Raw genomic sequence first — 26809 nt, 5'->3', positions numbered from 1 at the left:
ATTCAACAATTTCTGCATTCATATACAATTATGTTTTCTGATTTTTATTATTTCAAAAAAATGCCTCAATACACATTCTTATCTCTGACTCTTAGGATACTTGTGAGAATATTTCTTTGCCCTAGATGCCTAGAATCAGAGTTGTTAAATCAGAGGCTAAACACATTTTAAATATTGATATATACTGCCAAACTGTACACCCAAAAAGCTGTACCTACTTATATTTCCTTCACCAACGGTGCTCATTTCCTCACATTATCTCCATCCAGAAGAAGCAATTACCAGTTCTTTAATTTCTGCCGTTTCAATGGACACAAATAGTATCTCATTTTAATTCTCCTAATTGCTTATGAAGTAAATATATTTGTTTGTTTATATTCTTTTTATAAAAATATTTTTATATCCTTTGTTCATCTTTTATTTGGTTTATAGGTGAATTTTATATTAAGAATCTCTAACCTTCTGTTATATTTCACATATTTTCCCAACTTTTGTCTCTTATTTATATTTAATTTGTGTAAAGAAGTTTTACACTTTTTAATGTAGTCGAACCTATCAGTCTTTTTTTTCTTCATGTATATTAGGTTTTGTGTCTTGTTTAGGAAAGAAAGCCTTCCTCACTCCAAATTTGTTAAAATTCCTTTTCCGATATTTTCTTTAAATCCTTTTATATTTCCATGTTTAATTTATCTGGATTTTATTTCTTGTCTATGATATGAAAGAAAAAAGTGTTTTTGGAGTAGTCAATAATCTCAACATCATTTACTGAGTAGTTCAACTCTTCCCTACTAATTCGTAACACCATTTTTCAAATATTAAATTCCCACACATATATATTGCTCTGTTCCTAGATTCTCTGTTCTCTGCCTTTAACCTATTGATTATTCCTGTGCCAATACCACACTATTTCACTTACTCTGGCTCCATGGATTGCTTTATCTATTCAAAATTTATTTTGCGCTTTATGTCTTCCAAATGAACTGTATAATCAGGTTGTCATAGCCATTTAAAAAACCTTGCTATGATTGTATGACATCGCCTTGAATTTATCATTTGGTAGAACTGACATTATGTTGAGTTGTCTTACAGAAAAATGTGGCATGCTTCTCTGTATTTCAGGTCTCCTTTCATACTCTTCAGTATAGATATTTTTTTATTTATATAGGCATTACATTTCTTGTTAACCTTATTTCCAGATGAAGAGGATCTCTTCCCTCATGTTTGCTAATTGGTTATTGCTGATATATACAAAAGCTTTTGATATTGGTATGTTGTTGCGCCTGCCTCACTAGGCTTTCTCATTAGTTGTAATAGCATGTCAGTAGATCATCACGGGCTGTGTGTGTGTGTGTGTGTGTGTGTGTGTGTGTGTGCGCGTGCGCGCAAAAAACTTATTACAAATAATGAGTTTTGTCTCACTTTCCATCATGTATATTTTTTAGTACTGTTTTTGTCTTTTGTCTAAGTTAGCAAGAATACTTCAAAATTTTCACCAAGTTTGCTATAAATTTCTTTAGCAATAGGTAACATTTAACCAAGGTAACGTTTAACCAAGCTGCAGAAGCTAAGCTAAGGAAGTGGCCTTATATTTCCAGATTGCTAAGGGTACTGGAGGATGTTGGATTTATCATATGCTTTTTCAGCATTGAAGGTGATATGTCATTGTTAATTTAGTGAGCCACAGTGATTTTGCACCTCTGTTAAGTAAAATTGGTTATCAGCTTTCCTTGTGTTTCATTCGTGCAGTGTGGGTATACGAATCTTGCTAACCACATGGATCGAGCTAGGAAGCTTTATATCTTTTTCTGTCCTCTGGAATGGTTTACAAATAAATGTGTTCCTTGAAGGTTTGTCTAATAATATTTGCTTTTTAAAGATGTTCTTGTACTACATTTTCAATTTCTCCGAAGATGTTTGGTCTGTTTATACTTTTTACCTCTTGTCATTTTTTAGAATCTATTTTTTACAGTCTTCGTACTTCGTTCAGTTTTCAAATTTTTTGGAATGAAGGTATACTATCATATCGGGAGTAAATTATAAATAATACCTCCATGTAACTTTCTCTATTTATAGGTGTCTTTCTAAAAATTATCCTTAATGCTAGTAATATATTTTTGTTATATACTTCTTGCTATTTTTATCATATTTTCTAAAGGTTTGCCTTTTATTTTTGAAAACATTTGTCTTATTGATCAAATTTGCTATTTTATTTCTGCTTTTAACTTTTTAAATCCTTCACTTTTACTTTCTTTCAGTTTATCTTTTTTCTAGCTTCTAATTTATTTCACCTATTTTCAGTTTTCTTTCTGAAAAATAAATCAAAATCTATAAAATTTCCTCTAACACCTGACTTAGCAGAACCCCCTAGGTTTTGAGAATTTTTATTAATTCTAAATAGTCTGTAATTTGATTTCCCCTATGAGTTATTTAAAAGATAATTTAAAATTTTCCATTTTATTAGATATTTTACATTATGCAGAAAACATGATCTGTATAATCTTTTTATTTTTATTTCTCTAATATGAATCATTTTTAGAAATGTTCTATAGGTTTTCCAAAAGAATTTATATTCCTGATAGATACAAAATATTTATTAGATGATATCTTCCCTATCTTGACATTTGGTAGAAAGGGGAGGGGCCTGAGTTTTTTGTTTCAAAATTATTGTAGAGTAAAAATGACTTTTTTTTTGCAGGAGGCTGTACAGTTCCATGAATTTTAACATATGTATGGATTCATGTTACCATAACCACAATCAGAAAATAGAATAGTTCATCACTGAAAAAAAACTCCCTTGCATAGCCTTTCTGTAATCAAATCCTCCCATGACCCAAACGCCTGGCAACTACTGATTTTCTATTATTAATATCTTTTCGAGAATTTCATATAAACGGAATTGTAAAGTATATAATCTTTTGAGATTACCTAAAGATGTAACCTTTTGGCTTCTTTCATTTAGCATATGACTTTAAGATTCATCCAAGTTGTTATGTGTATTAATAATTTATTCCTTTTTATTGCTAAATAATATTCCATTGTGTGGATGCACCATTATTTATTTATCTATCCACCTGTTAGAAGGCATTTTGGTGATTATGAATGGAGCTGCTATAAACACCCATGTACAGGCTTTTATGTCAACATGAATTTTAATCTTTTTGGTTAAAATACCCAGGACAGACATATGGTGTTTGTTTAAAGACACTGCCAAACTGTTTTGAGTGACCACATCATTTTGCATTATAAGCGATCTCTGAAAATTCTAGTTCCTATGTATCCTCACCAGCACTTGATACTGTATTTTAAATTTTTAGCTATTCTAGTAAGTGTATAGTGGTAAATCCACTGATTTTTAATAGATATGTTACAGTTTCTCTCATAATTGGTTTTTCTATTTTTCTTTATATTTGTTTCATTCTATAAATTTTAAAACAGATTTTGATTGCAGATATATATATACGTGTGTGTGTGTGTATATATATATATATACATATATATATATATATATATAATTTTTAAATCTTTCCTTTAGAACTATACTTTTTTATTAGTCCCAAAAAGCTTTTTATTTATCCTATTTAATGGTTTTCATCTTGGGTTCGATTCTGTTTAGTCTGGAGTTAACACAGCTGTATCCACTTTTGTTAGCATCTGCCTGGTATGCTTTTATCGATTTCTTTATAATCACAGTTTTTTTTAGATTTGTATTTTGCAAACAGCACATAGTTGGATTTTGTGTTTTTACCTGAGCTTAAGAAATTCCAGAATTTGACTTACTCATAGTTATTGTGAGAAATGCATTTGGTCTTGCTACTTTTTTCCCCTCTATATAGCTTATTACTTTTTTCTTTCCTGCCTTTTCTTGGATTTTTAAACTCCATCCTCCCTTTCCTGGTAGTTTGGTAGTTATTAAGTTGACATATATTTGGTTCTCTCTTTCTTCTTGGCACACAGTAAGTGTGCACTTTCTTGCTCTGTTGAACTCAAGCATGGCCTTGGGCCTTGCCTGGCCAATAAAATGTGAGAATTAGCATGTATTACATCTGAGCAGAGAGGCTTTAAGTCAGTATATGTTGCATCACACTCTTTTTCTTTGGGTATTGAACCCAGCAATGTTCCACACCAGGTTGAGGGTGATATGGAGTAAGGGCCATAGCCAATCTGTCAAAGGCATATAGCATGAACACAAATAAACCTATGTTGTTTTAAAACACCAAGACTTTGGGCTTGTTGGAGCAGTTATCACCTATCTTTATTAATATACATTTAACTTAAAATATATTTTAATGTATTTTTCTATCAACAGCTAGAAGTAAACAATCCTTTTCTTGAATAAGATCCCTAACATACTTTCTATATCCTACTCTGCTATTTGTGTTAAAACCTAGAATTTTATTTCACTTTATTTTCACATATGCATTAATATTTACTTTTTCTGATAATAGGCATCTCTGGTGATCATAAAGAAATGGCAGATCACATGACATCAGTTTCTTTGTTTTAAAATCTTTCATAGATTGCTTTTTTGCTTATAAATTCCTAAAGTTTTATTCTAGTTCTTGATAAGCCTAATACTGAATCTATGTACTCATTAATTCAACATACATTTGTGCACTTACTATATGCCAATTACTGTGTTCTTCTAGGATTCTCTCCTTTCAAAACTTTCCTCATTCCTTTGCAGTGCATATTTAAGGGGATCCCTCAATCAAATCTTCCACTTCATGAATTTAAGCTTTAACTAAATCCATTCTTCTATCTAGTCCATCTTATTTTACTTTATCATATTTTTAATTTCCAGAAACTCTATTTCTTTTTTCTAACATCCTGTTCTTTATGGATGAAATATCCTTATGAATCTCTGAAGATCTTAATTGTATTGATTTTAAAATTATTTCTTCTAATTACTTTCTTGAACAGGTTGTTTTAATTTGGCGTCTCCTTTTTAGCGGTCTCCAACCTTTTTGGCACCAGGGACCAGTGCTCCTATGAGACTCTAATGCCTAGTGATCTGAGGTGGAGCTGAGGCGGTGAGGCTGGTGCTGGGGAACAGCTGCAAATAAATGAAGCTTTGCTTGCTAGCCTGCAGCTCACCGCCTGCTGTGTGGCCCGGTCCCTAACAGGTCACAGACCAGTACAGGGGTTGGAGGCCCATTTTATGTTACTGGTTTTCTTCAAATTTGATAATTCTTGGCTGTCCATATTTATACATAAGACTAAAGTTTGAAGTGCTTTGCCTGAGCCAAACGAAAATTCTGGTTTGCTTTCAATGAACACAAATTCTGATTATAGGCATCTCTGTTGATTGTAAAGGGAGTGGCAGGTCACCATAGTCAGATAGTGAGTATGTGTAGTTTATCTTGAGTTTTTCCTTGTAGTCATTTTGGATAATGCCCCTTTCAGAACTCCCACTTCAGAGAGCTGCTTTCTTAGCCTTAGCCTGGTAACAAACTCCAGGATTAGGTGCTTCAAGGAAAGGCTTAGCTTTCCCACTCTTTAATTAACTGATCCTTCAGTAATCTGCTTTTTATTTTCTAAATATTCCACTTTCATTTTCTGGCTTTCCAACTTCGCTATTATTTTTGTTTTAATACTTCTTCAGTCATTTCAACTGGATTCTAAGAGAGTAAAAGAATGTGTTCAGTCGTAAGTTCTAGCACGTGGTTTATAATCATAATCTTTAAAAAACCTAATCATCTCCTCTCTTGCTGTTGCTCTGAAAATCAAGTGTTCCTTTCTTGAGATTAGAGATTCTGTAAGTATCCATTTGAAATAAGATTGAATAATGAATCTAGTACTGGTTAGGCATACAATAGTAATTTTTGACCACTAGTAATTATGGGTGGATTAGGGTAAGATGATAAGCTAATTGCTATATTATCACATCTGATGCTATTAAAAACAAAGACCAAAAAAATCCCCTATTTGTATAGATTGCATATGCTCTGGTAAATACTCAGCAAAGATATATAATAATCTGAGTAAAGGTACATGCTTGTAACCTTCTACAACCCAAGAAAATACTGTATTTCAATGAAGTGATATTACTTCAGGTATGTATTGAAAATTTAACAATCAAGGGACTAATGTATATATTAAGCAGCAGAATATCCATATTTTAAATTCTTAATGGAATAATTTCATGATAAAACATAAAATATGAAAGAATTTTAAAACTATATTATGTGTCTATGTATGTATCTTAAAATCTGTGGTCAAAGAAAAATGAGGCTAACTCATTTAATTTCTACCTCTTCCCACTTTTATTTCCTTCCAAACTTACCAATATCTGTCCAACTCTGAGTATGTCATTTTTATATATTTTGCAGTATGAACCCTGTCCCTGATTTCTTACCTATATTTCCATGTTTCCCTAATACTCTGAATTACTTATCTAATCATTTTGCACTGAACATATGTAGGTGAGCCACCTCAAATTCACTGAGGAACCAAGTAATCTACATCCCCATCTTTTCAGATCTTTCACTTTTAAGAGCATCAATGTATCTCATGCTCCCATGTCCTCTGAGACCCCGCTGTGTAGATGAGCCTCTCACTCTTTAGCATCTCCTTTAATTGGTTCCTTCCTTTCAATCTATAAAATTTAAGTTCCTCTCATTCTAAAAAAGTTTTAATTACTTCATCTTCTCATCCAAACTCCTTCAAAGAGTGGCCTATACCCACTATCTTCACTGTCCCCTCAATTTACTGCAATTTGGCTTTCTCGTCTATCCACCACTTCACTGAATTGGTCTAATGTCACCAAGAACCTGTCAAAATCTAATGGATACTTACATTTTCTGCAGCATGACAGTATCTACTTCCTCCTTCTTGAAACTCTATCACCTCTCTTCTCAGAATCCTTTTCCTTCTTATCACTTAAACTTTGACAGTCCTCACAGTTCTCTGTAATTTCACCCACTTTCATGATTTTTACTGCTTATATGTAGACAACAAATCTTTATTTGAATACAATATTTTAAAAATGTCTTCATATGGATGTTCAGTTCTGTCATTTCCTAAATTCTACAGGTGCTTTAAAATTCATGTTCAAAATAAAACTTTTCCCGAATGCAGTTCTTTAGCCCCTATTTCCAATCTCAATAACAGCACCCAACCCTGGTCATACAAATGGGAGTCCAGCCTCTGCCTACTTCTTCCTTACTTCCCATAACCAATATCTGCTATTTTCCTAAATAAATTAAAACATACTTCCTCCCTTCACCTAAACCTTATTTCAGACCCTTTTCCACTTGCTGTTACCTACTTAAGTTACCAAATTAGTGTTTCGTGGAACCAGTTGTTAGACACTATTAAAAAAATATATTTGAGAAAGGCTACATACCATATACCTATCTTAAGAGATTCAGAATGAATATTAATCTACAGCAGCTCTAAGAAGTCATAAAATAAGAAACTTGCTTAACTTTATTTAAGCCAGGCTATCCCTTATGTTTGTCCGTGAAACCCTTTCGGTAGAGACAGGAGAAAGTGGGAGTGTTGAAATAACACTCAGAAAATAATGCTCCTCAGAAGAGTGTGGCATGACCTCCATGCTTCTTCAAATTGATTTTCCATATTGGAGCTAATGATCTAAAATGCAAACCTGAAATTATCATTTCCATTCTTCAATCCTGTTATTAGCTATTTCCTGAGGAAAAAGAAACTGCTCCATCTACCATGGATTGTAAGGTCTGCTCTCATTCTCCCTGCTTTCTATTTCAGCATCACCTGCTATTGCCAGATGACATTCCACTAATTCTAAACTACTTGTCGCTATAGTTCCCCAAACATACCACTCACACCCATGGCTCTGTGCTTGTGCTTATGCTATTCCCTCTACCTGGATCAGCCTCTCCCTTCATCATCTTATTCACCAATTTCCAACTAGTCCTTCAAGACTTAGCTTAGGTATTATTACTTAGATGACTTTTCTTGCCCCTCAGCTCTCTTCTTTTCCAAACACTGGCCAAACTCCCTAAGCATTCCCATTATAGACTATAACATGCAGTGTTAAGACATCTGCTTGTGTGTCTTCCTCTCTCACTCTATTGTAAAAAGGCCAAGAATACATCTTGTTCCTTGTTTTATTCCCATAACAGTCAATCCATGACTAATGAACTACATAGTATTGTGGTAGCTCTTCTGATAACAATCAGGCAGGACCGTCTAGAAGAAATCTGACACTCTAGCTTTTTTCTAACAACTTATCTGCACACATTTTATCGGAGACGCACAATTTAGAGACATGTGTTCACATACTTTTATATATTCTGCCTTTAAACAATCCTACCTAGATGATGGGAGGGGATAGGTATGCTTTCTTATAGTCCCACTCTTTTGCATTTCTATTGCTCATCGGCTTTTCTCTCAATGTCTCCCTTAAGCTCTTCTTAACAAGGAAACAGGATAACAAAGTGATTAAGAGCATGGGTTCCGGTTCAAATACCAGCTCTACTACTTATTTATAGCTGTGTAATTTTGGACTACACACATTATCTTCTTAGCCTCCTCATCTGTAGAATGGGCATAATACTAGTTCCCTACCTTACAGAGTTGCTGTAATCCACAAACATGGTTGAGTACTTGGCAAATGTACGCTGCTCTGGATATTATGAATTAGGATACGTCAATGGCTTCTGGCCATGTGATTTATAATATTTCCACATTTAACCAAATGGCAAAATTCTTCCATTTATTCACTCTCATCCCTTTCTAGTCCCCTTACCCTGCTTTGTTGTTTACTTTTTTCTCCTTTCATAGATTATTAGTTCCATGAGGGTAAAGGCTTTGTTTTGTTCATTGCTGAAAACAGTAATACCTAGATTATTGTACTTATCAGGCCCTCAGCAAATACCTGCTGAGTGTCGAAAGAAGACATAAACCAAGTTTCATTATAATGAAAAGAATACATAAATCTTTCTCTAACGGCTTCTGTGGTCCTATATCTAAAAACACCATATGCCATAATGAAAACATAAGAAATTTATTAAAATTTTAAGGCAAAAACATAATTTCAGAAGATTTAGACCTATGTCAGGCGTGATAGAGTATGGATGCTTTCTTGAAATTCAAAATCAGATCCAAGAGTGTCACTTTCAGAATGTTCTAATAGACTGAAGTTACTTTTAGCTGTCTTGGATGAAACAGTCACTATTCTACTTTCTTTCTTGACAGAAATCTGTTTTTTCAAAGACTCACTTTTAACTGGTTCATTAATCAAAGAGCTATTTTGCCCCATTCCTTTGTTTTTCTGGTTTACAGGTGAATCAGAGCAGGAATGCAGGTCTTTTCCGGGTTGTTTCTTAGCAGAGTGTTTTCTGGTATATTCACCTGTTTTGCTCATTTTCTCTAAAGAAGATCTGCTATTTCTAGACAACTCATCTTCTTTTCTTTGACTTCCAGAAATTACATCTGCTGAAGGAGAACATGTTCTAGCAATGAATTCTTCGAAAGACCCCTGCCGCTGCTCAGTGACTTGGACTCCCAAGTTGTCTTTGCAAGTGTCTAAGGCCTCCTGAGTAGAAACTGGAACATGCAAGGAGTCAAGAGGCAAAGGAATTCTAGCATCACCTGTAATTTTTTGAAACTGGAGGGAAAAACGAAAGAAAACAAGACAAAAATTCAGTAATGAAGAAAGCCAACCATTAAAAAGTAGAGTCTAAAGCTTCAATGTTACTCTGTGGTCTTTTTATTAAGACAATCAATTAATTACTCAGAAGATTTTAGAGCCAGGTTTTTTCTAATTATATCTTTCCAAGTGATTCTCAACTTAACTTTACTATACCCAAGGCTATGTCTACTACATTTTCAGACTTTTGTGTTTGAAGTAATTATTACCCATTTCCCTTTCCCTCATCAAAAATAATAAGACTTTATTCCCTAGGAAAATTAATTTCTTTTCTATCCTCCAGCCACATGTCAGCAGTACCCAATTTGTGACTGAACTGTGTTCTCAAGTTGTTCAGTTCCCACCATCAGTCTGAGATTGTTTGAGACAGGAGTTGGGGGCTCCAAGTAAGGCTAGAGGAGCAGCAGACAGGTTTTCCCCGCCCATTCCCATATCTGGGTGATTAAGTATGATATACTGCCTATTAATTATATCTGGATTACTTATTTTAAAAATTATCTATATCAGTACTTGTACCTTCATTAGTGTTCCTTCATTGTAAGCTGACTGCATACAAATAGAAACCTAGATAAAATATGATAGAATAGACATTTACACAATTTAAAATTTGGAATATTTTCTCTAATGCTTCATTTTTCCTGCACTGAGGATAGTTTACTTTAAGTCATCAATTTTCAAATGAACTTCCAGTTTTTCTTATTTATGACAATACAGTATCATGAAATGGGCAGAGATTTATTAATCTCAGATTTAGAAAGGTCCCCAAAGAGGTTGCTAGCTCCTAAGCATGTGAACTGAGACAGAGTGTATTATTTTCTTTGACTTGGAAACTCCCTTTCTGCTAATTATTCTTAGCATCATTAAATTCTGTTCTGTCCACTTACTTGGATATTTTGCATTTGTCCCAGGGCATTCTGCTTTGATTCTGGTTTTTCTTCTTCAAGTGCTTTCTTTTCTTCTTTAGGTGGACTACTAAGGGTGGAATTCATTTGTGGACGACCTAGTAAATGAAAGTCTGACTGATCTATACCAGCTATTGTGGCAAGCTGCCCAAGCCTGAATAAGAGGAAAAGGCAAGGGTTATTATAGTCATATAAGAACAGCTTACATTTCCCCATACCTATAATCATTAATCATGAAATACTTCTAAAATCTGAAAAGCCAATATCCTACTCCAGATTACAAGCCTCTATCTCCCAAATTCACAGACCTCTCCATATTCATTCTCTGGGACCGTATCAGATCATCTAATCCTTCAAGCAGTTTCTCTGCTCCCAACAGTGTGTTACCATTTGATTTTATTTTCTTATCTATCACCACTCCATTTTAAACAAGGTCTCACTAGCAGCTTCAACATCTACGATGCACCTAATCCACTGTCTCTCATCTCTATTCCCACAGTTCTTTACCACCTTTCCTACAGTTTCCAAGAATGTGTTTGTTCCTTCCTTTCCAAGACCAACCTATTCATATACATTACTCCATCAATTAACAATCTCCAATTTTCTCTTTTGGCATCTTCTTTCAGCAAAATCACTCCTCGTTGAGAACTAGTGATCTATATCTATATTTGCCCTACAGATTAGTAACAATTTTTACATCTAGAACAAAAATAATTTTAATTCAAATTTATTTAATAAGCAAAATGAATAAAAAGTAGGGACATTCCTATGCATTCTAGAATATTTTCAATTAAAATTACCTTCAATTTAGTCTTTACTAAAAACCATACTTATTAATTATTCTGAATAAAGGTTACTTTTAATAATGGGCTCTCTATCAAAACAGGTTACCATTTTGCATTTCTTTTAAAATTTAATTCCTTATTTTAAAAAAATTATGTATAATTTTTATATTATGTTATGTATAATGTTATGTATAATTATATTATGTATAAATTATATAATTACACACTGAATATGACTATGGAAGTGAAGAAAATTGCTCAAGTTTCTCAGCAAACTACCATTATAGTTGTGAAGAGAAGAATGCCATGGAGAGAGAAATTAACTAACCCAGCATCTTTAAGGAGATCCAAGAAAGCATGGAACTTCTGAAAAGAATTCTCAATGCTGCCCAAAACACCTTCATCATCCAGGATCATGTTTGTCAATGACTGTGCATGAAGGGCTTCAGACAAAGAGAAATTTATATTTCTTAACTGGGCATTTTCATGTTCCAGCTATAAAAGAAGATTGAAAATGTCTGACACGATTTTCTCTCACTGTCATCAAAAGAAAAGTTTTTAAGTATTAAAACTAAAATAAAACATTGAAAAATTTGTAGATAATTTATAATTAATCTAATTCAAGTATCTGTATTGTGCTGTCTTGAAAAGAAACATTATGAACAGAAAATAAGGTAGTCACATAAAAGCGCACATGTACACATGCGCACACACACATGTAAGATTTTTACATTTTTAAAAATATGCTTTCTGGAATACAGACCATCATATGACCACTAAATATAAGTAAATACAAAGGCTCATATGGTACAACCAATTTGCAATATACTACAGTTTTAAAGTTTATAAACTCTCTATATATATGGCTTAGAATCAAATGAAAATAAAGCCAAAATACCCTCGGAAGTATAAGAAAAAACTTGTTTACCTCACTGACTCGTTTGTCAGCCTTAAGTCTTATTACTCTTTCCTCCTTTAACTGCTTTAGGCACTCCTCCAGTTTTTCCTAGTGTGAAGAAACAGAGTAAATATTATAAACAATTCATATGATGATATCCTAAAGTCTTTCCAGCTACAGATCTCATCAAAAATTTAGGGGCAGAGCCAGAAGTGAACTCAGATTTCAGGATTATAGTCCACTACTTGCAATATACCACGCTAGTGAAATTAATCACCAAAATATAATAAATTAGCATACTAAAGATTTCCCACTCTTTCCAAAACAGATTTGTGGCAGCTCACCATAAAAGGCATATGTGTTTAATATAGTTAAGTCAGAAATAAAAAATTTTAAGACCAAGAAAGGAAAATTCTATTTTTATTTTTGGGTCCTTTTAATAAAGGAAGCCCTGTCAACATGCTCAACACACCTGAATTATGTAACTGCAGATTCAAATGCATTTTTTGCTAAGTAAACACCTTTAGAGCACTGTACTATATGCCAAGTACTGTTCTAGAAGTTTCTTAGGCATTAAATAATTTAATCATCAAAACTCTATGAGGAAAGAATGGTTACTAACTCCATGTTTTTTTACAGATGAGAAAATAGACAGAGCATAGCAGAGTGTCACACCTGAGGCTACATCATTAATAAGTAGTAGAGCCACGTGTGAACTCAGGAAGTTGGGTACTATTCCTGTTAACAAAAGCAGTATTGTCACCATTAACCAGGGCTAATAACATAAGGAAGACACTGGAGAACCTCCTTACAGTTTCCAAGAAATGCGACACTTAGACCCTTGAAGTGAGGGACACTAATTGTGGACTGCAGAATTCTAAGATAACCAAGATTCTACCTGCTGAAATACACAGACCTCCCAGTTATTCACTCACTCACGTAGGTGTTGCAGTGAAGGGATTTTTGCAGATATAATTAAGGTTCATCAAATCAGCTGATCTTAAGATAGGGAGATTATTCTGGGTGAATGTGACCTAATCAGGCAGCCCACTAAAAGGGACTGGCTGTTCCTGGAGAAAACCTAAAGTACAAAAGGGACAAGAGGAAGATTCTCTGTTGCTGGTTTTGAAAAAGTCAAGTATGATCCTGTGGCAAGAAAAAGAGCAGGAAGGACTCTAGGAGTTAAGACTGTCCCCCAACTCAGAGGTCCCTAAACCCCGGGCAATGGAGCAGTACAGGTTCGTGGCCTGTTAGGAACCAGGCCACACTGCAGGAGGTGAGCTGTGGGTGAGCAAGCGAAGCTTCATCTATTCGCAGCCGCTCCCCAGCACTAGCATCACCGCCTCAGCTCCACCTCAGATCATCAGGCATTAGATTCTCATAGAAGCACTGGTTCCTGGTGCCAAAAAGGCTGGCCCCAACTAATAGCCAGCTTTCCTATCAAATCGGGAGACCTCTATCCTACAACTGCAGGTACTGAGTCATGCCAATGAGCTGAGTAAGTTTGGAAGTAGATTCTTTCCCAGAGACAACAGAAGATAGCACAGCCTGACTGACAACTTGACTTCACCTTTTTGAGACTCTGAGCAGAGAACCCAGTCACGCTGCCGTGCCTGGACTACCAATCCACAGAACTCTGAGCTAATAAAGAGGTGTTACGTTAAGCCACTAAGTTTACAGTAACAGAAAATTAATATACTACTCAACACCCAGGTTCATGAACAAAATAAATGATTATTATTTGAGGCCGCTGTCTTGGGTTGGTTTCTTATGCAGCAATAAAAAAAAAAAAAACAACCTATATTTATTAAATCAGCAAGGTATATTTATATATTTTAAAGGCTTTTAAACCTTCACTTAAATTAGGAATTTCAACTTAAAGTTTAGTTTACCCCTGGTGTGTCTGTTGAGGGAAAGAACTCTATATGCCATCATTTGGAGTGGAAACCGGCACCACTTTCTGGAGAGTGATTTTTAATGCATACCAACAATCCTATATCCAGGAATTTACTCTAAGGAAATCATCAACGATGTGGGCAAAGACTTACCTACCAGCATGATGTCATAGGAGTGTTTATAACTAAACCCTAGAAGTAGGCTAAAAGCTTTCAAATTGAGATTAGTTTAAATAGAACTAGCACACTCATATGAAGGAATGCTCTATGAAGCCACTAAAAAACAATAATAACAAGAAGTCTCAACCAGAGTTAATGAATGGGCTTCAGGAATTCTATATTCAAAATATATCTGTGTGTTTTTCTTGGGTGACTGTCCATAAGCTTAATCAGTGACCTGACAAAATATTTTGATACTTTTTTAAGATAAAAGGGCAGATTAGGTGTGTGTACACGCAGAGGTGGCTTTTATTTCCTTCAATAAGTTTTTCATTGTTTTCAAAAATTTGCTCAATGAATATATATTTTTATACACAGAACATGTTTAAAAACTTAATAAACAATCTAATAACTTCAAATCCTTTAATGTTTTATTACCAGTTCAGCCAGCCAAAATTTTGATGAAATAGGAAAAAAACTGTAAAATTCTTCTATTTACATGTTTTTAATATTTAAAACTGATTTCATAGAGATTCTAAACAAATAAGCAAACAAAACCCTCACCACAATCAGAGAAAATAGACTAAAACACTCCATTCTTAACTAGTTCTAAATATCACATCAAAGTACCATTATATGAAATGGTTTCTCCCTCTAGTGGAGGGAATTAAAACATAATGTAAATTTTTTTATGAAAGAGTGTACCCTCCTCCTACAAAGTAAATCATGTTCCTTAAAAGGAAATACAAAACAAAAAAAATCAGAAAGTAAAACTGCCTGATATTCTATTACTTAAGTAAGATGAATGATAAGGTTTTGGAGTCATTTTTCTTCCTGTCATCTGCTCTCCCCTCCTCCCTTATGTACACTGACTTGTTGATATTTTTCTGGAACAAAGTTCCCATCATACTGGATAACAAATTTTATGTTCAAGTTTTTTTTTCATTTAATTTTTTTTAGGTGAAGCAACCCTTGGTTGACCTCACAGATTGCAAGGAACTTGTCATCTTACAATTCCTTATTTTTTTAAATTATTTTTTACGCTGACAACACCTGCTCTTCCTAGGTAGTCTCCCATCCAAGTACTAACCAGGCCAGACCCTGCTTAGCTTGTTCAGGGTAGCATGGCCGTAGACTTCATTTAATTTTTCATTGAATCAATAATTTCTCATACATTCAGAGGATTTATAACCTTGATTTTTTTAGTGGGCTACAAGATATTCCAATGAAAGGGTTTATTGGTCCATATTAATCATTCCTTTATGGTTAAACACTTAAATTCTTTCCAACTTTTCATTGTTACGAGACAAAATAATTATTTTTATGCATGGTCTTTTTCATATTTAGCATAATTTTCATGCATAATTTTCATCAATAAAAATGAGGTTGAGATCAAAGCAAATGAATATTTTTAAGGCTCTGAGATACCTATCTCCAAATTACTTTCCAGAAGATCTCTGAGATTTTATATTGGTAACAGCAAAGTATCGCTTGGTAAATAACCTCTATGATAACTGTTGGCTCACTTCCTCACTTAAAGATATTTGAGGGAAGGGAGTGTATTTTAAGCATTTATCTCTAGCCCCTGTGCAGAGCACAATGCAGACAATCAATAATAACTGCTGAGAAAGAAAAAGCCCTGCCAATACAAGATTTGTGTGTGAAAGAATGTTTGTCTCTAACCGGATAGGTGAAAACATGCCGTCTTTCCTAAATGGGTATTTCTTTGCTTACGATTAGTGAATTTCTTTTAGATTATATTTTAAAAATTCAGATTCTCTGGGGGCAAAATCCTGACCCAACCCTTAGCTATATAACCTTGGACAAATTCAATAACTCTTGGCCTCATTTACTCATCTATAAAATGGAGATAAGTTCCCATATCACAGAGTTCTTGTGAGGATTACATGAGTTAACGCACATATAAAACTAAGAACAGTGCCTGATACATAGAATATGTTCAAGTAATGCTAAATGATGAATATGTGACTGCAAACAGTACTGATAGGCTTAAAATAGTCGATCCTTTGAACAAGGAGGGATCGAACTGTGTGGGTTGACCTAAATGTGAATTTCTTCAATGGACACCCAGTTCAAACCTGAGTTGTTCATAACTGGTGGTTGGGAAGGCTAACTTAAATTATACTTGGGTTTTCAAGTGCACAGGCAGTTGGTGCTGCTAATCCCACGTCGTTTAACAGTCAATGGTAGTCTCAGCCCACTCACACACACGTTCAGCTGCCTAGAGGCAACCTTTCTTAATTGTAAAATATGACATGCATATTGAAAAGTGCACAGAACAAAACTCAGTGACAAATAAAGAGAATACTTATATAACTACCATTCAAGTCTGTAAGTACAACTTTTAAACATCTCAAAAATCCCTCATATCCTTTCCCCATCACAAGCCCCTTCCCTCCTCCCAGAGTTAAAAACCATCCTCGTTTTCTGATAATCATTTCCGTTACAGATATGCATCCCTAACAATATAGTTTAGTTTTGCCAACTTCAACTTTATGTAAAGAGAATCACAGTGTATGCAGTCTTGTTTATTTCTTTTACTCAACATGTTTTTAAAAATTCATCCACATTGCTGCCTATAGCTCTAGTTCATTCAATTTTATTGCTTTATAGTTTCCCCACTGTATGACATAGGTAACTTATTTTTTTAACTCTTAAAGGACATTTGAGAGCTGAAAGGGTCCTCAGCACATCTTGAGTCAGCTATTCCCTAGTTAAAAGCTTCTAATGTTCTTGGTCTTCCCCAATGTCTCTAATCACTTTTAGAAATACAATCTTCTAGTTGCTTGGTGAAGGAAATGAATACAACACATCTAAAATGACAATGAATGCAGTTTAGATGCTCTAGAGTCTTGTCTGTTACGCTGCAACTTAGAATAAACCACTTAAGTGCTATAAATTATAGGTGCTTATTTATAAGATGAAAGGAGTAATTAATTCTACATCTATGGTTATAGATTCTTCCTATTCTAACATTTCATAATTTTCTAAGTACTTACCTTAAAATTTCTCTATATCACTATCACTAATTTTAACTTAAAAAAAAATCTGGCTTTTTTTTTGAAAATCAAATAGTAATTTCCATAGTCCTATAATAACGGGATAACTAGTTCTAAATCCATCAGGTTTTACACTAAAAGGAAATTACACTAAATAATTTTTAAAAATTAAATGTGGACTTTGTAGTACAAAAAAAGACAAGGTCCCCCACCTGGTGTTTCTTTATTTACTACAAATCATCGGCTCAGCATTAAAGTTGAAATAAAATAAATATAGTACTTTTGAAGTGCAAAACTTTTTTATAAAACCAACTTTTCTATCCATATAAAGAGAAGTATGGAATGACATTAGGTGTCAGGTTTATTAGGCAATATAATGTAGCTTCTTGATTTTTATTTTAGGAAAGGAGAATATCAACATCAAAACTTTTTTACCACTTTTCTTTTGTTAAAAATAAAGTCATATTTTTCTCCTTTAGAAAGAGAGTTCAGCTAGAAGTGTCTATGTCCTGGTCCGTAAAATATGAGGACTGAATCAGCTAACTACTTCATTCAGAACAAAATTTCTTGGAGTTTATCTTATGATCATTAAGGTTCTCCCTAAATCTAATATACTGTGTTGTTCTAAGGAAAAGAAATATATTACTGATAACGTTTTTCTTTTCTTTTCTTTTTTTTCAGGCAAAGCAACTCTTGGCTGACCTCACAGATTGCAATGACCTTGTCAGCTTGCAACTCCTTATTATTATTTTTTTTTTAATTTTATTTTTTATGCCTATAACACCTGGTCTTCCTAGGTGGTCTCTCATCCAAGTACTAACCAGGCCCAACCCTGTTTAGCTTCCGAGATCAGACTGATTTTTATTTCTTAGAGTTCAAACATCCATTTTCACCTTGGTCTAAGCTATGGAACATTCAAGGGGATATAATACAGATGGAAGGGGAAACAGAACCCTCAGGCAAGCTGTCCAGTGTTGTAATCAGGCTTCCACCAGATTAACAACTACAGTGTGAAAAATAATCTCCTCTGTATCTTTAAAATGGTAATGCTTTGTACCTGTAATGCTTCTTGTTTTACACTGGTTTTCTCAGGCTCTTCTTGAACACTTTCTGAAGAGTCATCGACCTCTTCAACCTCTTCAATTTCTGAGGAGGAAGGACTCTCTACTGTCACAGTCACAGGAAAATTTGATTGCTTAAAGAAGAAGTATAAGAGATAATATACACCAGATACCAAATATAAAGAACATTTAACAAAAGTGAACTGAGTTAAAAAACTTATTTACTGATATCTTTCACTGCTCCTTAGTCTAAAACAAGCAATGACGAAATAAAATGACTAACTTATTTTTGTTGCATTACTATATGCGATTCTGTTGTATAGGTTAGGATTAATACTTGGAATTGTCTATATGATTTTATTAAATATTTTTCATATAAGCCAAGTGAGAAGCCAGGGTAAACATCTTTTTCTCAGATCAACTTTATACTGCAGATGAGAAATTTATTCTCTACCATCAGACATAAAAAGTTTAGAAGACAATGTAGTTTTTAAGAAGAAAATTTATCAATAAGGGACTGATAAGAATTACAAGAATAATTAGAAAGTGAAACTAGAATTAAAAAAGATAAATCACATACACATACACAACTAAAACTGACCCATGAAAAACTTCATCTTCTCATCATCCATAAGCCATAACTAGTGTGATATTAATATAACCTTCCTGTCAAGTTCACTGCCACTGGAATGTTGTTCAGTATGATGTTTCCAAACATTTAAAAATGGATCTGGTCAAAACCCCATAAAAAGTCTACAGATATTTCGACCATAAGCAGCAAAGCCAGCTGCACGGGAAGATTCCAATGGTAGAATGAGATAGGTTTTCCTCTTCTGGGCATGAGGGGTCAGTACTGACATCTAGGGTGCTCTCCTCTCAGTCTCAGCAGTGCTACCTTTTACAGAGCAACTCCAGTCTCCCAGGATAACTGGGAAGGAGAACCAGGATTCATTTGCTCCAAGACCATGAGGCAGTATGACCGGGAACGTGTGTGGTCTTGGTGAGAGAGGGAGACGTGCTCTGAGAGAACAGAGGCTTAGGGATTTGTTGCTTTATTTTGGCTTTACATAGCCCCCAAACAGCATTTCTTGAAAGCATGAGGACATTTTTTAATATGACAGCTTCATGTGTTGGGTCAGAAACGGCACTCAAATTCATATCACTGAGTAACAGCTGATTTGTGGACTGGAGAAACAGCCTGTTTATAGATGAAACAATCACAAGGTCCCCAGTGTGTGCCATATCCTCACAACTACAAAGTGGCACTGAGAGAGTGACCTGACAAATTTTAAATAAATTTATTTCAAGGAGGGAAATGTTTCTTGAAAAACTGTTAAGTTTAAAAAGCAAAGAGAATGACCTTCCACCTTTCCCACTTGAACCTCCTCTATATAATAAACATGATAACTACATACCTGCAACTGATTATATACATCACGAGTTTTGAAAAATGGGAAGCCCCTATAGAGATATAAACAAATTAAGTTATATTTTAATGGAAATACATCACCAGTTAACCCCAGTCAATAAAACTCGTCTGGATTATGTACAATATCCATATAGAATTATAAAAATAAATGAGTTCAAAATAAGGACCTGGAAGGCTCTGCTATGGAGAAAATTAAACAGAATTTAGCAGATTGGCTTTGTGATAACTCTGAATTGTTGAGAGGCACCTTCAGTTTCTATGTTCAGTATGGTTGAGATTTCCAGTCTGACTTCTTTAACTGGTGATATTAATCATTCTCTAATTTGTGACTCTTTTTGGACTTGAGATTATTAAGTGTCTCAAGAAGATATGAAATCACAAAACTAATGTGCGAACATAGAAAACTAATGTGCAAAAACTGAGGCCTCAGCACTAAAGTTTATGCAATAATAACTCTCGTTATCATTTTTAAAAAAGTAGTCTCAGTTGTCCAACGGAGACTACAGACATCAATTTAATGTGAGCAACTAAACAGATATTTTACATAGCACCTACTTCAAGTCCTATTTAAAATCAATTTTCTTTTTCTTAAGCAATTGTTAATCCCCAATTTCTTGAATACTACCAAGTAAGTCATTTGAAAATAATCTATAGCAATCTAATTCACTAGCAAGCCTAAAACTACATAGTTCAACAATTTTAAAAGACTTTTACACTTCTATGACAAAAATGACTATGAACAGCTATCCCCTGGGTAAGCAATCAGCTAAAACTAGTTAAGTCTAGTGGGATTCACTAAATCTGATTCACTAAAATGAGGTGTACAGATTAAGTTTAATCCATACTTCTCATCCATTCTGCACTAAACTATTTCTCATGCTTAAAATGTCTTTTTTCTTCTAATTCATACATATCCAAAGTCCTATTTCTGCGCTGCAGAGATTGGCTCAACTACACCTGCCTTTAATGAAACCATTCTCACCTGCATAATTAGAGATAATTTTAGTCTCCTCTTGACTCCCACAGGGTTAAATCTGTTGTGACACTCAAGAAATAACTTGAAACTCTCAAATATAATTATCTTTTGTTTTTCCTCCTTGAAGGTGCACTAGGCAGAGGCCATGTGTGAGTTACCTTTCTTCCTCTATAGAAACCACCAGAGACCTCCCACATCATAGAAGCTCCAAAATAAAGAATTCTGAATGACTGAAGATAGGAAATATTCTACCTGTTCCTTTTTGCACGTTCTGCAGTACGCCATGGCAGGAAACCAGACACACCAGGCGGTAGAGGTTCAGGAGCATAATCTTTACCAAGGGACTGTTTTCTTCCATTACTTATAGGTTTCTTTGTAGCCAATCCTACAGTATGAGAAAGCATTAAAAGAAAGATTCAAGATGCACTACAGGTCTACAAAGCAATTATCAATTTAGGATTAATTTTTCTAAACAATCAAAGTTACAAGGCTGAAAATTGCTGTGTGGTAGGTGAGTCAATGTTACTATCCTGACCTTCACTGCATATTTGATTTTTTTATAGAAAACACAAAAGAAACAAAACCCATTGGATAAAAGAGCAAAACGTGGACACTTATCCTACTAAGAGTTGAGTATCTTTATATGAAATATTTGGTAGCAAAAAAAAGCTAAATGTTAATACATTATTTAGAATAAACCACATATTAAAATTCACATTTAAATATTTTCTGTTATCGAAAACAATATGTTTGTTAAAATGGTTATAGTTATCCTTCAAATCTATTTTACTATAGATCTACTTTAGTAGCATTGGGATGGCATGTAAAATCGTGTACATGGTACCCTAAGACAAATATTTCATATAGTATAGCCTTTTGATAATCACCACATGATCCTGTGTGAGTTCTCTGGATAATTTATATCCCTCTTAAAATATATAGGAGCTCGATTCATCTTATGCTATCATGCTTTTGTTAATTACCCTCCAGCAAAAAATGTTTGTATGTGGTTTGTATATATATACTTTTTCCTTTACTTTCAGAAACTATTGCAAATATATTTGTAATTGAAACCAAAAGAATTTACACTTATCTTGTTAGGAAGTAAAAAAAAAAAAAATCTAATAAAAGTGTCTATCTTCATTTTTGCACACATCATTACAACATGAATGTGAAACAATTCATACAATTATTTAACCCCTAAACTAACCCGGGTCTACCTATATAGCCAGACACTGATTTGGCTTACCTCTATGTCTCCAAATAACTGAGGCAAACATAAAAAAACAAAAAACAAGTAAAAAAAACCCCAAGAAATAAAATTACTCATTAACTAGCTCAGTGAGATCGTCAACGTGTCATATTTCCACTGTTTAATCATGCTCAGTAAGAGAAAAATTTTTGTTTTATTCTCATTCTATGATGTCCTGTTACGTACCACTACACACTAAAATTATAGAATTCTTAATGTTATATATATATACATGTTTTATTTACATATATTTGTTTCTAACATCATCTCAAATCACCAACTTAGATACTTTTAGGAATGGTTTATACATGATATAAGCTTTTAATAATGTATACTTAGTGTGCTATCACAAATCTCAACTTCTTTGTATATATTATTTGACTACTAAAATATCATTGCTTTGAAATAAAAATTGGTAGGCAAATCGTAAGCTTTCTTTTGATTTAATGAACACCCTTAACAACTATTTAATACATTATTGACAAAACAAGTTGATTAATATATTTTAACAGTAAAAAATAAGTTATATTTATGAAGATGTTTATGATATTATTTAAAAATTATTTAATATTTAGGTTATTTCCAATTTTTCACTACTTTAAAACATTGACCAATCAACTCAATGAAACCTTGTGAATGCATTAAAAAGTATAACTACAGATCATATAAAATTTTAATTTAATATGAGTGAAATAAGAATGGCCAATTATATTTAGGCAATATGGAATTATGTTTATAGACAGTGGGAGGAAAAAATGAAAATGTAAGTATTGCTTCATAGGATAATGGAATTAGAGGTGATTTCCATTTTTACTTCCATTGTTATACTCATACAGTATCTTTATAAAATCTAAACAAAATCTTCAAACACATTTAAAAGAAAATCATAGTAAAATACACATTACATAAAATTTACCATCTTAACCATTTTTAAAAGTACAGTTCAGTGGTATTAAGTCAAACAATTTTTTTAAATTTCAGGTAGCATTACATAAAAAATTGTTAACTGTCTGGTGATCTTCATGTATCCAGTATGTAACTAAAGTCACCACAAACCTTTTCTTGGGAAATTGACAGATTATAAATGAACAATTTATTTTGCTTCCTTTATTTAGACCTTATGGTTTCACTGTTTCAATTGAAATTTATTCACAAGACAGGGTCAGGTTCATATTAGATTTGGTTTAACTGATTCCACTCTGCTATTTATTGTTATCACAAAAAAGAATAAAAAAGCTATTTTTGACTAAAGATGTGTTCCAGAAAATAAAAGATATCTATAGAAACAGTATAAAAATATCAGTAGAACTGGATTATATCTAATTTACATACTGAGAAGAATGTGAAACTTACACCAGTGTTCGTTAAAGAGTTTTATAAAGATTTTAAAAACTACATCTGGCTATAAATTATAAGCTTAATTTTAAAATTCTGGGTTAACTATTATTTGGAAAATTAAATATACGTTATAGCAAACATTTAGAAAATGTTTTTTTCTACAATTTTCCATCTAGGATCAATAAACTTGTTTGCAACATTCTTTTATAAGGATTATACATACTTTAAAGTTTCTTTTTTTATCATTGAAAGAAGTGAGGTGTTACTTGATTCAGTAACTGTACGTGGGAATTTCCAAGGAAGAAGGAAACAAAGGGAAAAAGAAATTGGGAAGAAATTTTGTTTCTTACAGCAGAAAAGGATAATTCTTTATTAAAAAAAAAAAAAAATCACCACTCAAATGTGCCACTGCTAAAATTGTCATTAATGTGCACCTCAAATTTCAACTGCAAAGTATTAGAAGTAATCATTAACATGGAAATATATTCAAAATAATGAACTTTTTATGAAACAAACAATAAAGTTGGTTAATTTTAAAAAATGAAAATACTAGCATCTCTTTAAAATCTTTATTCCTACATTCTATAAATTTTCATAATCTGTATCAGAACAATTATAGTTCTAATATGCATGTAGTTAATATTGGTTATCATACAATAAGAAGAAATTTTAGTTTTAGTATACTAGAACATATAAAGGGTATAAGTTCTAGTAGCATTAAAAAACCAAGATGGAATGAGTTACCAATTCTAATAGTAGCTTTTCCTTTTCGACCACTTCCCAGAATTATAGTTTTCTTTTTCTGTCTAGCAGTTTTGAATGGTTCCTTCACTGATGGAGAAGTTGTCCACTGATACTGGAAGGAAAATAATAAACACTCCATTTCAGCTACAAGTAACTTATTAAATTATTCTGATATTTTAAGTTAAAAGGTTTACAATCTGCATTTCTGCGACCCTAAAATAAAGATTTGTACAATATTTTCAAAAACAGAAAAACCATTTAGCTAAAAACTTAAAATAGCAGAAAAGTAACTTGATAATTTTACTTTATTAGAAAAAAGAAGAGAAACAGAGAAATCAAAAACAGAGAAATTCTTCCTAGAGAACTAAAATATGTTATACCTCTGACTTGGCACTCCTTCCATTCTGGAGAACTTTTCTGATAACTGCTTTCATCACAGAATGATCTAAAATAAAATGAAATTATAGTATTTGTTTCCTAATGAGTAGATATTCCCATTTAAAAAGAAAAGTCGACTAATTATTGCTTTTCTCATAAGATTACCATATGAAATCCATGTAATATAATTATATATCTATTCTCCATTTTGATTCCTATATGAAATCCATGTAATATAATTATATATCTATTCTCCATTTTGAGTATTCTAATTTGTTACTCAAAAACCTAAGAAGTATGCCACCTCACATATTGCCCTCTGATGGCTACTATTTTGGCAGCAGGAAAGATCAAATCTAAACACTCTGGATACCTTTGTATTGAAAGCAAAGAGTGTGGCACTGCTCAGAAATTTAGATACTTAAAAGGGCACCTACTATATCAAAGTCTCAATTTCCCTCAAATGTGCTCCTCTCCTCAGCCCCCTTTTTCTCAGTATGTAGTACCACCCAGCTGCACACAATCATCTAGGACTTGTTTCTTTGTTACTATTACCTTGATACCCTACATCTAATCTATCTGCAAATCTTATTAGCTACAGCCTCAAAACACAACCTGAATTCAACCACTTTTCACCAGCTCTAACTTTCTACCCTAAGCTAAGCCATAACCATCTCTTACTTGGACCACTGTGATAATCTTCTAACTGGTCCCCCTGTTTCCCTTTTTTATCTCCCCAGAAGTCTACTCTCTATGCCAGGGTCATCTTATTGAAATACTATTAGGATCATGCCTCTTCCCAGCTCAAATCATTTTCTGCTCATTTTGAATAATCCATTTAGAATAAGTCCTTACTCTGGCCTTCGAGATCTTACAAGATCTGGCCTCTGGCTAGCTACTTGATTCACAGCATACCATGTTCTCCTTCACCTAGTGTTTCTGCTATGTTGGCTTCCTTGCTTTTCTTTAAATACTCCATCCACCCTGCCACCTACATGCCTGCCTGCCCATCGCTCTTCTGTCCTGTAATGTGCTTCCCGCAGATCTTTCATGGTTTGCCCCTCCCTTCTCAGGTCTCTTCCACTCAAATGTCACTTCTCCAGTGAAGCTGCCCCCTGACAAACCTATCTAATAATCCTAACTGCCCTCTTCAGACTCCTCACCTTATTTTTGTGCTTTCTACTATCTAAAATTATACTGCTTATCTGTTTACTCATTTCTATGTGAACTCCTCCACTAGAATGTTAAATTCCATGAGGGCACAACTTTGTATTAGAAAAATATAAGATTAGGAAAGTAAACACATTAGGTTTTAAAAACTGTCAATACATGAACAAATTCTTTTTGCTTTGCTATTTGTTACTAAAAAAAAAAAAAATCTGGAGACATACCAACAAGTGGATTTTTTCTTATATCCAGAACAACCAGAGTTCTGTTGGTTTCAAGGGCTTTTAGCAAAGCCTTTGCTCCTTCATTGGTGAGGCCACACTGCTGCAAGTCAAGAGCTATTGATGAAAGATAAAAGGTCACTTGCGAACTCTATACAGACTTAACATATAGACAGTTCTCACTTATTCATGTGTAGAAGATTTCTGCACAAGACTAGTCATGACAGGTTTTTGGTATTAGGTACTAAAAATAATTTTTTAAAAAGTTTACATGCACACATAACGCAAAGTCCAATAAAAAACTCTTCTTAGATGTGCCACGATTATCCTGCTTTCAGTAAATCAACCAATGTATTTGGCAAATAGAGGGAAGAATAACTCAATACAATCTATGAGTGAAAAACATCACAAAATGAATCTCAGGTCATAATTAGCAAGGATGCTAGTGGCAAAAACTGGGTGGAATGCAGAAATTACACTATATATTTTTTTTCATGTTCTTGAGTTCCAAATCATTCTTGAAACTAGTTAAAAGGGGAAAAACAAGATAGAAGAAATGTAATAACTGTTAGTTTTAGAATAAAAAGGCAGAGAAAAGAAGTCTAAGGGGATACAAATGACAAATCCAAAGAATGTAGAATTTATCCAAACAAAATATATTAAATATGCAAAAAGCTTCTATACGCTAAAAGCCTATTATGAAAGAATGGTGATCAAGAACTCTCTCTTGGTAAAAGGTAAGACAAAGAAGAGAACAAATGATCATAACTACTAGCAGTTCTGAAGTTGAACAACCCACTCATTCAAACCTAAAGGATCATCACAAAAGCACTGGTATAAAGAGTATTACATAAGAAGAACTATTGTATGAGCTTTTAAAAAAATGCTGTGCATACCATTACATCAAAATAAATGGATTCTTTCCAAACCTCATGACACACAGAAATAACAAG

At 33.5% G+C, this 26809-nt stretch overlaps 1 protein-coding gene across 2 annotated transcripts in view; it reads right to left on the bottom strand.

Annotated features, from left to right (window-relative positions):
* Positions 1-8967: 8967 nt before the first annotated feature.
* Positions 8968-26809, bottom strand: part of CEP78 (centrosomal protein 78) — a 28830-nt gene continuing 10988 nt past the window's right edge. The window contains exons 6-16 of one of the 2 annotated variants that reach the window (XM_011375496.2): positions 25860-25973; positions 24471-24535; positions 24091-24202; positions 21009-21141; positions 19767-19812; positions 18348-18485; positions 12247-12324; positions 11647-11813; positions 10516-10687; positions 10148-10195; positions 8968-9589 (exon numbers count right to left, since the gene is read on the bottom strand). In XM_011375496.2, coding sequence (XP_011373798.1) covers positions 9032-9589; positions 10148-10195; positions 10516-10687; positions 11647-11813; positions 12247-12324; positions 18348-18485; positions 19767-19812; positions 21009-21141; positions 24091-24202; positions 24471-24535; positions 25860-25973 — 1631 coding nt within the window. In that variant the 3' untranslated portion in view covers positions 8968-9031. The remainder of the gene's footprint in view (positions 9590-10147; positions 10196-10515; positions 10688-11646; positions 11814-12246; positions 12325-18347; positions 18486-19766; positions 19813-21008; positions 21142-24090; positions 24203-24470; positions 24536-25859; positions 25974-26809) is intronic. The other variant, XM_011375495.2, reaches the window with a different exon arrangement.

The sequence above is a fragment of the Pteropus vampyrus genome, unplaced genomic scaffold, assembly GCF_000151845.1.
Source record: "Pteropus vampyrus isolate Shadow unplaced genomic scaffold, Pvam_2.0 Scaffold273, whole genome shotgun sequence".
NCBI classification, from domain to species: Eukaryota; Metazoa; Chordata; class Mammalia; order Chiroptera; family Pteropodidae; genus Pteropus; species Pteropus vampyrus.
This window is presented reverse-complemented; position numbering and strand designations above follow the sequence as displayed.